The sequence below is a fragment of the Anoplopoma fimbria genome, chromosome 9, assembly GCF_027596085.1.
Source record: "Anoplopoma fimbria isolate UVic2021 breed Golden Eagle Sablefish chromosome 9, Afim_UVic_2022, whole genome shotgun sequence".
Taxonomy (NCBI): domain Eukaryota; kingdom Metazoa; phylum Chordata; class Actinopteri; order Perciformes; family Anoplopomatidae; genus Anoplopoma; species Anoplopoma fimbria.
The window spans coordinates 13439701-13452202 of record NC_072457.1 but is presented as its reverse complement, the minus strand read 5'-3'; the positions used below and the strand labels follow the sequence as shown (position 1 = coordinate 13452202).

Sequence of the window (12502 nt, the reverse complement as noted above, 5' to 3'; positions counted from 1 at the left end):
TTTTTAAACTTTGTATATAGGACTACGTGGCTCTGGTGATTGTCTCTTTTTGAGAGGTTCGAGAGCATAATCCTGGGTTAATGATATCGTTGCACACTGCAAAGAAGACACTGAATTGTGGGAAGTTGTCACAAACTCTGTCTTGATACTAGTGCCTCATTAAATGTATTCAGACCAAAGAGAAATATTACATCAAATAAACTAGTTAAAATATGTTTGTGTTGAACTGCTATTCAGTTTTTAACAAGTTTGTATCACTTCAAAGCTAACATGATTAAAGCATGGATAAGTAATGGTCAAACTTTGCTATCCTCAACCCTCTTTTGGCAACACAGATGAGAAGTAAGTTTTATGTATCAAATTCCCACCGTCCAAGCTGTTCACATCCTCTCCGCTGACATTAGCAACCCTAAGGGCTCAGTTGCCAAGCAGGTCACAGTGTGCTTCAAATCACTCCCAGACGCCTCTTTCTCACAGACGCAAATGAGAAACAGAAGGGGCCCACTCGACTTCCCGGAGAAACCAGTACGATGGAGAAATAAACCTCCTTGCTCCTTACAGTGGGGATGGAAATGGATTTATTGGTTTAAGCAGCAGCATCAACGACAACAAACATTGTATGAATTCCATTTACTAAAGATTATTATGAATTGCTCCAATGGTTAGTGGTAAAAAAATGTAGCGTACAGATATCACCTGTTCTTCTGTACACAAGTGTGCAAAACAAAAGAAGTACAAGTATTGTACACACAACACACACACACACACACACACACACACACACACACACACACACACACACACACACGCACACACTCATGCTAACTCACAAACACACACAGGTTTACATGTATTCACATATCAAATAGTATAAGGCAGTATAGATTTTGTAGTGGAATATGATTTCAACATAAAAACAATAGTTTGACATTTTGGAAAATGCCCTTTTTCACTTCCTTGGCGATGGTTTTGCTAAGTTCACGATAGGAATGACACAGCAACAGGCTACAAGTCATTTTAAATAGAAGCCGGTGATATGAAGCAACAAACATATGGCCGAAAGTTGCTACGTGATGTGTGTGACACGATACAAATCAAAGTTGAGATAGTGCCAACTTATTTCAGCGCTCCAATGACTCAACGTAAACCAATAACATGTTTTTGTTTCCACCCTGTTTTGTTCCATCTAAAAGAATGACGTAAGCCAGTTCTCAAGCAACTAGGGCTTGAGCAAAAGTTCTACGTGTACTCATCATTAATGTAGCTAGCCAACCATGGCTGTTTTGTTGCTTTTGTCATTTGCGGTGTACACATGGCATCAGATAGGAAGATGGATAGCACTCACATGTCTCTTTGTTAAATTTAACAAAACAGACAGCAGCCGGTTAGCTCAGCTTAGCATAAAGACTGGAAGCAGAAGAGAACCAGTTAGCTTGGCTTTCTCCAAACATAACAAAAAGCCACCTGGCAGCACCTATGAAGCTCATTATAATCTAGTTATATCTTGTTTGAGTTTTTTGCTGGTTGACTACAGCGAGCAGCCGGTTACCTACTGGATATACAGTGATTTCTCCAGCTACACTTAGCTGCTGGCTGTACCTAACAACAGGAAAAATATACAATTTGTCGATTTAACACTTAAAGGCAGTGCTAAGTGGGTTTTGTCACGCTCCGAGAGCTACGCAGATTTTCCTTTTTCTCCAGTCGTTATGCTATGCTAAAATAATCCTCTCCGTCTGTATAGCTAAATATTTATTGTACAGACATGAGAGTGGTATCATTCTTCTCATCTTACTCTTGGGGTATTTTCCCCAAAACTTAAGCAATTCCTTTGAAATTTGGAACGTTTACCACCACCATTAAAAACTCATTGGCCTATGTCATTACACAGGTAATGTTGTCTGAGTAAAATACTTATTATTACCGCAATATAACACTTTATAAAAGTGGACACTATACATATATATATTCCGTTGGTTATACAAGCATAAAAGTCACAAGTATTGTAGAGTTGTTTGAAATTCACAGTGTTTAGAGAAAAGCTAATTCCTGTCCATTTTTGGTCTATGGTGATATCAGACCTGTCATAATGCATTGCCTCATATTTATCATTTGCTTGACACATGCTATGGAAATACAAAGTTGTACCTTATCCACTTTAAAAACATCCAACCCTGTACCTGATTTTCTGCCAGTGTACTTTGGCTTATTCTGACACCAGACGTGATTCTCTGCTGAAATCTCAAATTTTTGGATCATGGTTACACTAAACAGAAATAGTGTTTTTTTCTAATGAAAGGATGCATCTTTCTGTAGACATTCGCCTTCTTTACCTGATTTATCGTAAAAGGTTTTTCGTCAAGCAGTGGGAAGCAAATGAACCTCAAAACGTTCTTCTAATTATACCACAAAGTAGTTCAATGAATAATGAGTGTGAGTAAGATACACTGCGCAAACACTCGCATGTTTAATGTAAAACAAATTGTTGTTCGAGTCTGTAACATTCTTTCCTGTTTTCCATCGTCAAAGAGTATGGAACTCCTGGGGACGGCACATGCTCATCTCCCATCATTCCCTCTGACAGCGAGCAGTCTGCTTTTTCCTTCCTGTAGCTTCGTGCATCCTTCCCAGTAGTGCTGCCCTTTACAGGAATAACACGCTTTGCTACTGATGAGAGTCATTTATAGTCACGGTTCAGCTATATCCTGTTAAGAGTCCTCGTCCTCCTCATCCCGCTCTCCCCCTTCCTCTCTCACACTATAGCGTCACTGTCCGTGGGTGTGGGAATACAAGGAGTTTGTCGTAGGAAGTTTGGCCCCCCGTGGGTCTCCCGGCAACTTCAGAGCATTGTGCACTAAATCCATTGTTAGTTCCTTTCATCTCCAGTTCCTAATCCATCCCAGCCAGGCTCATTTGTTGCTTCAGTGGTCCAAAAGGATGTGCATGTATTGTCTGAAAAAGTACTTTGTGATTGTAGATATTCTAGGGTGTGCATTTGTTGTATTTTAAAAGCTGCTTGATATATGGAAGTGCTTGAAAATAGAGATGAGATGAGTTGAAGGGATCAGTCGCTATCTTTCCTGATGCTGCGATCAGTGTGGGCGTTGTTGGGCTCGGGGCTTTTGCACTGGATGCTGGTTCCATTCATGGGTCCGATGCTGCTCAGCTGGTTGTCAGAATAACACCAGCAGCACAAACATGACTTGAAGAACATGTGAAGAGAGAGAGAAAAGTTTAGAGGAAGAGTTCAAGAAATTATGAAATACAATTATTAGCATTATTGTTGGTGGTTAGGTGAAAAGACACCTCTCCCATGTTTCTCTGTTAAATGTGAAGCTGGAACCATAAGACCATTATCTTAGCTTAGCATAAAGACTGAAATCAGGGGGAAACAGCAAGACTGGCTGGATCCAAAGGAAACTAAATTCACCCACCAGCACCTCTAAAACTGACATTATTAACATCTGGTATCTCATTTGTTTAATCCGTAAAAAAGCAGAAGTGTAAATCATGCAAGTTCTGTTTCAACCCGAAAAACGTTTTGATCCAGAGCAGTGACTTCCAAGCTAACTGTGTCCCCATATATCCAGTCTTTATGCCAAGCTAAGACAACCGGCTGATGGCGACAGCTATTCTCTAGTTTGCTTCCCCACTTCCCTCCCACAAATTCTTCATTGTACAAACTTGAGACATGGTTTATCTCCTACCCAGGTTCATTTGACATATGCGATGTGTGACCTCAGCCCTACAGAGTGAAAACATAAATCACCGGTCTGCTTTTACATGTTACTCAAGGAATGTCATCACCATCACAAGCCTCTCTGTCATGGACAAAAGGCCTGAGTTCACTGTTTGCTTTACCAGCCGGACTAAATCTCGTGTGTGTGCGCGTGTGTGTGCGCGTGTGTGTGTGTGTGTGTGTGTGTGTGTGTGTGTGTGTGTGTGTGTGTGTGTGTGTGTGTGTGTGTGTGTGTGTGTGTGTGTGTGTGTGTGTGTGAGATAAAGATTGAGCATTTGAGTGTGTTACAGACATTATTATCCATCTGTTGTAGGAGAGTACCGTACCTTGAAGCAGTTTTTAAACTTCTTGCTGACAAAGTAGAGGATAATGGGGTTTATGCAGGAGTTGATTGTTACAAGGTTGAGACTGATGTAATCCAGGACCAACAGGAAACTGAATAAAGGAAAACAGAAGAAAGGATGATTATAACTAGTTTTATAGAGAACCAAAAAGACCATTTAAACCTTTTTGAAGGATTTAATGGTAAACACTTCTGGCAGAACAAGTTCTTTTTTTTCAAAATAAATACAAACTTATTTTCATTTGGACCAGGATACATTTTATAAAAGTCTATTTAGTGTGCATTTGGAAGCCCAATGGTGCTTACATTTTCTTAACCCACAGAGAAAAATTCAAAAAAACATTGAAAATCACAGAGCAGTTCCATTTTCTGTACATTTGCGCACACTGTTCACTTTAGACTTTAAAGTAACATTTGTGTAAGAGAGTTTGTTCGCCCAATAACTCACTTGAGCAGCTCACAGCGCATCTTATCACCCGGGTGGTAAACCATCTTCTTTAGGATCCTGCTGAGGTGCAGTGGGAACCAGCAGAGGGCAAAGATAAGGACGAGGCAGAAAACAGCTCTGGCCACCTCCCTCCTCTGCAGAGAGAAACAACAGGTGTCATTCCACCATTAGAGAGGAGATGACTAAGTTTGTGTAATCGGAAAAAAGAGGTTAGCACCATGGATTAAACACTGCTGAAACCTGAATCAGATGATAAAGTCACATTACGAATGTTCTCGTTCTATTAGTGAAATTAACACATGACCATATGTAGGTTTATTAGAGTTACAGTCTTGTTATTAGAAGTATCGTCTGACCTGTTTGAGGTGCTCACTGAGGGCTATCCGAAGGCTGCCGTTCCTGCGGTTGAGCATCTCGCAGGTCATCAGAGTGTAGAACACAGCGGTGCAGGTCAGTGGTACACAGAAGTAGAAGCCAAACAACCACCAGTCCTTTGCGTCCCTGTAGAACTATCAGAAAACAAGCACACGATTACTTTTGAAATACATTTAAACTGATATAAACACACGCCGTCCAAACTCCCCTTTACAGTTACTCTTCAACACAGCTCCACCATCTTCCTGGCCCTGCTTTGACTCAGAATGATGATTTCAAAGATCTAAATGGACCTCATACAACTTTCTGTTCACTTTTTGGAATTGCCCATTCTTCTGTTGAATTTGAAGTAAAGTTTATAGAGGTGGAAATGATTTGGTTTGTGCAGGCATGATTTCAGTAATTATAATCTATTCTTTTGTAACTGAACCTGACCAAGGCCTAAACCACCAGACCAAATAAGTCTGAAAATATATTATTTCAAAATTTCTGTATAAAGCAAAAACAAGAATTTTAAGTTTGTACATCATCTCCAAACTTTGGCCTTATGTAACCACAAAACACAATTTGGTGAGAAAATCTTTAAATAAAATGTGCTCTTTTATTGCTTCAATCATGCTGTTAAGAGGCCAGTTTTTATTAGACCTCAGCATTGCACTGCTGATATCTAAAAGAGATTACTCCAATTTTGTACATATGGAATAGATGGACGCACATGTGGCTTAGCTTGAGGCCCCAGATTTCAGTTCTCAGTAATTGCTCTTGGCCTGCAATCAATTATGTGCTCCAAGGATGTGAAAAGGTCCACAATCACACGGAGAGAGAAAGTACACTCAGTTTATTCCTTAAAGTGATACTCCACTCCAAACTTTTTGTTTTAATATATTCACATACTGGCTTGGGAGGTGATTTTGGTAGAGTACTCCTTAAGTATGAAGTAGTGGGTTGATAATCTAATTGTCTTGTGTTCTGAATTATTCAAGCAGGAAATGTTGTAGGAGATTTATTTTACTGTCCAAAAAAGATATGCCCCTATAACCAAAATAGCACATCCTTGTGCCATTAAAAACACGCACTGACTCCAAACAAACAAAACCCTTTTAAGATAACGGAAAGATTAAGCTGAACTTGCACTTTCACTTTGAGGAGTGCGCATGCAGGTGGGTTTCCTATCGCATTAGTCCAGTTATGTTTTGTCTATTTAGTGCAAAATTCAACAACCCTTACAATGATGCCTTGACACAATGTACTATACAGCACATCTTGGCCTCAATACAAGCAAAACAACGGGACACAAAAGCACTAAACAGCTAATTTCTAATCCAAAAATGATAAGACGGGGATGATAACGTACCAACATGAAGTCACTCTTGGGGTTGAGCATGCAGGTGCGCATGGTTTGGTTCCTGTATTCGAAGGTGATTATGTCAAAGCCGATAGCTTCCGGTACGGCCAGGAAGAGCGACAGCAACCAAATAGTCATAATCTCCATGACGGTGAGCAGCGGGATGCCAACTCCCTGAACTCTGCTCCAGGATGCCACGGCTCTGTACCTGTGAAGGGCAGAGAAAGAGGTTTAACAGATGGAGGAGACGTATTAAGTCGATTGGATTAAAGTAAAATGATTAGGGGGTTGTGATTTACTGCAGCAGGAATGGTTAAGATGTAGCACTCCTGAGAAACAAATAAAAATTCTATATAATGTAACACAATTACCGTGTTATTTCTACATATTAATTGAAACAGTGCTGCAGGAGTTTGGTAGCTTTCAATCTGTGCTCCATCATTAAATAGAAACCAGTAAAGTCATCATTTACATTACATTACAGTCATTTAGCAGACGCTTTTATCCAAAGCGACTTACAATCAGTAGTATATTACATATCATTCACCCATTCACACACTGATGACAGGCTACCATGCAAGGTGCCACCATCAGACTCTAACTAACATTCATGCAACATCCAGTCCACACCGATGGCAAGCCTTCAGGAGCAACTTGGGGTTAAGTGTCTTGCCCAAGGACACATCGACTGCCGAAGCCGGGTATCGAACCACTGACCCTCTGATTGGAGAACTACCTTGCTCTCCACTACGCCACAGCCGCCGCATTTACTTTGTCTCTCCTGACTGACAAAGCAAACATCTTTTTCCTCATGCATGGCAGCACACCAAGCACAACAAACCGCTCAGTCAGCAAAGAATATCAAAATGTTACAAATTAATGAGGCGAGATGATCAATTGTTTATTTTGAATATCTAATATTTATATTTTTTTGTGAAGCTTCCAAAACAGACTGGCCCGTGTTGGCAGAGAGGTCTGTCTGCTGGCTTGTGTTTCCCACGCACTGAATACTTGTTTGCTTGTTTGTTTCATTAATGGAAACCACTTGTCGAAATGTTTTAGTAAAATCCTGCATCAAGATTTTATGGCAAAAACAATATATTTTTCATGACACATTTGAATTTCTCTGTTGAACAACATGGCGCCATTTATATTTCACTAAGTGGTTATGTATCCACCTTTTTCTCTTCCTCCAACATTGAAAAGATACAAAAGAGATTCAAGTGCTTAATACACACACATATACACACAGATATGCTACACGTTTCCTGGAAACAAATGTTGAGCATCTGCTCTTGAACACAACTGTAAAGCACTGCAGTCTTTTTCTCATAATAGAGGTCATTGAATATGTTTGCCTGGTTGAACCTTGGATCCTATTCGGAGCAGGCAAGCGAGCCTCTTATCTCTGGAGTTGTGTCTAGTGCACAAAGTGAGATGACACTGAGCTTCAGCACTTCATGATCATCATTTATTCATTAGGGAATTTCTATTAAGGTATTAATAAAAAAAAGTCAGTATACTAGCATTATATATAGAATTTACAGTGCATTTATCATACACTTAATGTTGCGTATAAAATAAATGACAATAATAAATCTATTAAAGGAGTAAAGAGCATCTCATCGAAGGGCTCATCACGCAAGATCTCAACGCAGAGGAAACAAATAGAAAAGGAGAGAGATAAATAACTTCTCAGTGTGAATGCTCAGTCAGTATCGACCTTTCCCGAAAGTGATCATCTCAGCCAACCAAATCTACGTTTCATTAAACTGGAATCAAATCAAAAATCTCTGCGTCGCATAATAACCAAAATTATATTAAAAGAAAACATTTGTTACAAATTGGTCTAAAGCAATGCTCTCTCGAGCTGAGTAAAAAAGATGGATTAACTGACAGCGTTCAAATTGATTTGGTTTCGTTTTTATCCCCAATGATTTGTTTGCCTCCTCAAATTTTGTGCAGTAGTATCTGCTTTTTCAGCTACGAAAGAAAACATCTGGAACATTTCTTTCAGGCTTTTCAGACTGGCTTTACAAGAACATGTAACTTTAGAAGAAAGTTGCTCCTTTTCATATGTCTCTACGGAGTGATAAAAACACAAATAAAACCACCTTTATGAGCATGAAAACCACTCATAATGTCCAATAAGTTTTGGAGAATGATGATTCTCTAAAACCTACTTTAACATTCACATTTAAACAAACACAAAATCATAAACATTGTGCACAAAATTATAATAATGTATTTTGGGTCACTTTTAAAGTTTACACTGAGCAGGACTTTTGCTATAACGTTTTGCTGCCAAAGCTCCTGACTTTATAAAGCAGTGTGGCGTGTGAAAGCGCTGACCTGTCCACGCTGAGGGCACACAGGTTGAGGACGGTGATGCCCACAGACGCTTTCTGCAGGAAGGGCACCATCTTGCACAGAAACAGGCCAGCAACACTGTCGTCAAAAGGCCAGTGTGACGCCAGGAGCTGGTGGAAGAAGCAAACACAATAACTGTCACATGCAAACTTTTCTCATAGGAAATAAATCACATTTGTAAGAGCATTTGTTGTTCAACATTCACACTAATATAACTTATCATTAAATCACTGTTTGGCTGAGCTAATGTACCAGCACAAACCACAGTAAATGATTTCAATAAAATAATCTGTCCTCTGGGAGCTGACTCAATCTCACTTTTGTTACTGGGTCCATGCAAGCAGTCGTTAATATCTATTTATGGCAATTTCACTGCAGATCGAGGCACATCAAAGACCTTTGGACGTCATCTTAACGTCAGAGTGAGTTTAGTCAGACAAGGACCATATGGAGCTCATCAGCTGATAAAACTTTGCACAACTTTCACATCTGCAAATATACTGCCTCTCAAAACGTACCGTCAAACTTTAATAATAGGTCACTATGTCCCACCAGTATCTCAGAGCCGCTTCCACAACCTCTTTTGATATTACTTATTTTGAGAATACAAGTCAAGGCCATGTGAATTGAGACCTTTGTTTGGATCAAAGTAATCCTCCAGCATGATGTAAACTGCGTTAAACACGTTTCCCAAAGCTGAAGCCAAAAGAAGAACCTCGTGGAGCTTCCTGGTCCTCATTGTTTACTTGTGCTGCTAAAGTTTCCCAGGATCACAGAAGAGCAGCAGAGAGGGAACTTTTCAGTGTATAAGTAGCTGATTATTTTTGGAAACACTGTCAAAGCCTCGAGGAAGTGAACAAGGGGGCTTTGACATGGTCTCAACATCGTAGACGTGGCTCGTCTTTGTTTGTGCATAAACTGTTCCCCCGGTAACATTTTTGTTTCCTTTTTGGCCCATGTTGCTCTGCCCCCAAAGTCCCGGGTTAATTCTAACCAGGTGTCTGTATCATTTTTCTCTTGTAAAATGGCGTCCCACAACACATTGGAAAGATCAAGTTGACTGATGACTCCATTTTCCCATTTTTCCTGATTATTATACAAAGCATGACACTATTTATTTGTTTTAATCAACCCAAGACAGGAGCCCTTAGTATAATTTATCATCATTAAACGCTTCGTATTTTAAAGGCACAATCCGTAGTTCAAAAGCAAACAAATGTGTTGTAAGTCACCAAAAATTACACAGAATTGCAACCCACTGTTACTCTCATTGACAGATCTTTTGAATATATTGATATTATAATAATTATAGACAACTACTAAATCTAAGCTTTCAATGCTTTCTGATACTGTAAAAGTATCAGTCAATCAATAATACCAATAAATACAGCAATAAAATAAGCCAACCTATAATTATGATAAGCTAACAGGCATAAAAACACACTCAAGCATTAGTCAAACTTTTAAACCTCACTATTATTTGTATAAAACATAAAAGATGGGGTTTTAATGAAGAACTGAGTTAAAAACTCCTCACGTGATTTATCACTTGAGTAACACTGGTTACTTTAAAAAAAAAAAAAAAAAAAAAAAACTGTAGCTATGGCTCAATGACTAATGTCTCAGGTCAATACAAGGCCAGTGGCATGTGTGGTTCCAGCCTGATTCAAGTGTTTATTTAAGCCGGCCATATCCCTGCTCCTCTCATCACTGATCTGCCCACACGAAGGAGATAACGGGGTCCGACTGATTACACTTTCCCGTCTATTTGCACGCTCCCTAACATCCCTTCCTACTCCCCCCCCGTATTCCCGTCTGTAATACTTCCACTTTATCTCTGCTTATCCCTTCCATTGTTGCTGCTTTTCATCATATCAACACAGAGACCTGTCACTTGGCAGCTTGGCTTTCATTATAACGACAAGAAGCATGCATCAATGGAGTGAAAGTTGTACCTTGTATACATTGATGGGTATATCAGTGATTATGTAGATGAGGTCCCCCAGTGCCAGACTGGCAATGAGGGCGTTGGGCCCGTTCCTCATGCACTTGTTGTGGTATATAATCCTCAGCAGGGTGGCGTTGCCGACCAGGCCCACCACAAACACTATAAGGGAAATTGTGGTGTTGATGTACTTGAAGTAGCCACTAATCGAGGTACCTTTGAGGCAACTCGGAGGTCGCATCGACCTCTTTACGACAGTTCCATTTCCAGATCCCACAGCTTGGGCATCGGCCCCCAGGTGGAGGCTGGGACTGACGGTGCTGTAGAAACTGGGAGACTGTAGGGTGGGGTGGACGAAAGAGCCTGGGAAGGACCGCTCCTCTGCTTCAGCTCTGTTTATCTGGCACATTCCTCTGGCTGCCATACAGGCCATTAGCACCAACATATGCACAGCTGGGGTGCCCATTATGGAACACATTCGGCGCTTTGATTTCACTGATTGAAAGACGGTCCCAATATATCTCTAGAGAGAAAAGAAAACAAGTAACAAGAGGAAAAATTGGTTACTGACAAAACACTTTTCCAACAACTTCATCGCATTTGGCCAGCAGTTCAAATCTAACAAGAAAGTTAAACAGCATTACTGTCCTTTCAAAAGCTGTGAGGAAGTTAAACAACTTCTTCAAGACTTCAAAAAGGTTTTGCCACGGGGGCACAGATGGGAGATGCCAGGACTAGTTAGAGTCACACCGTTCAAGGATGAGGCATCAGCAGAGCACATTGGGCATCTTGTTTGTTCCCAGTCGTCCCTGGAAGAGGGAGCCGTCGATCACGGCTTTGTGTCAATAAAGTTGTAGCTACGCAGTGAAGCTTCTTATGCTGTTTTCAAAGTGAGCCTCGTGCGTGCATTCACAACTGAATGATTTCCTCGGTTTTGCATTCTCCCTCTGTTTCTAATTTAAACATGTGGTTACAAAACAAAGAGCCTTTTTTTTGGGAAGAAGTGCTGCAGGGCTGATTTCCAGTCAATGTTTGTCAATGCAAGCATGAAGGATTAAAATTAAAATCAGATGAAGATCCAAATCTACAAAACAAAACACAAACTGCAGTTCTACTTTGGATTCCCCTTCTGGTCAATACTTAATTACCATCATTTACTACCTCCACACAGGAAAAACTACAAACTTTCTGGACAAAATCAGAGTAATTCACTCCACAAAACTCCTGGTAAAGAGCAGATAAAGTTTCAAACTGTCAGATCTTTAGTGAAGCCCTTTTCATCATGTCACCGGCACAGGCAACTCTTATAGCCCAGAGTTCTTCCTGTTCAAAGTCCCAGCTGTCACCAAGTACACAAAGAACGATTTAGCAGCCAGCCCTTCAAGTAGCATCACAGTTTAGGATCAGCATGACACTGCTGGGATCTGTGACAGCACGCAAACTGATCCATCCATAAATAATAAATACATTTGGTTTTCACCTACCGCTTCTAAAATGTCTGCCTGGCCCCCTTGGAAACCGTCAGGCAAACTTTCGGCTGAAGCCCCCCAGACATCTGTATCACATCACATGAGTAATTAACGCACTATCAAAGCCGCACCGTATCCCACTTGGTTTGAGCAATGCACCCGTCTGCTCTGAGGTGCCTTCGCATTATGGCTCAGAGTTTCCTGTGGAGAGTTTGCAGTGCGTCTGTGAGGGAGTGTGTGTGTGTGTCAGGTTGTGTGTATCTCTGCATGTGTGTGTGTGTGTGTGTAGGAGCACAAGTGAGACACTTTGACTGGGTGGGATAGTAAATCTCCACCTCCCTTTGGTAACAGACTGCCCCCCCCTCCGCTCCCCTTTCTCCTCTCTCTCAGAGGCACCGCCTGCTGACAGTCATCTCCAAGGCACAGCACACACACAGCACACACACACACACACACACACACACACAC

At 40.7% G+C, this 12502-nt stretch overlaps 1 protein-coding gene across 1 annotated transcript; it reads right to left on the bottom strand.

The window, feature by feature from the left end:
* Window positions 1-566: 566 nt before the first annotated feature.
* Window positions 567-12223, bottom strand: ednraa (endothelin receptor type Aa). Its single transcript, XM_054603959.1, has 8 exons — window positions 12050-12223; window positions 10576-11088; window positions 8603-8730; window positions 6260-6458; window positions 4887-5039; window positions 4531-4664; window positions 4066-4174; window positions 567-3202 (listed from the first exon to the last, which is right to left on the bottom strand). The coding sequence occupies exons 2-8, from the start codon at window positions 11041-11043 to the stop codon at window positions 3065-3067; spliced, it is 1329 nt and encodes a 442-aa protein (XP_054459934.1). The 5' UTR covers window positions 11044-11088; window positions 12050-12223; the 3' UTR covers window positions 567-3064.
* Between the last annotated feature and the right edge of the window lie 279 nt (window positions 12224-12502).

Excerpts from the sequence above, each read along its gene's own strand:
- ednraa (XM_054603959.1), bottom strand. The coding sequence starts at position 11,043 with ATGTGTTCCATAATGGGCACCCCAGCTGTGCATATGTTGGTGCTAATG. Across the intron at positions 5,040-6,259 it reads CCAAGAGTGACTTCATGTTG|TTCTACAGGGACGCAAAGGA; the intron begins GTACGTTATCAT and ends GTTTTCTGATAG. Across the intron at positions 3,203-4,065 it reads AGTTTAAAAACTGCTTCAAG|TCATGTTTGTGCTGCTGGTG; the intron begins GTACGGTACTCT and ends ATGTTCTTCAAG.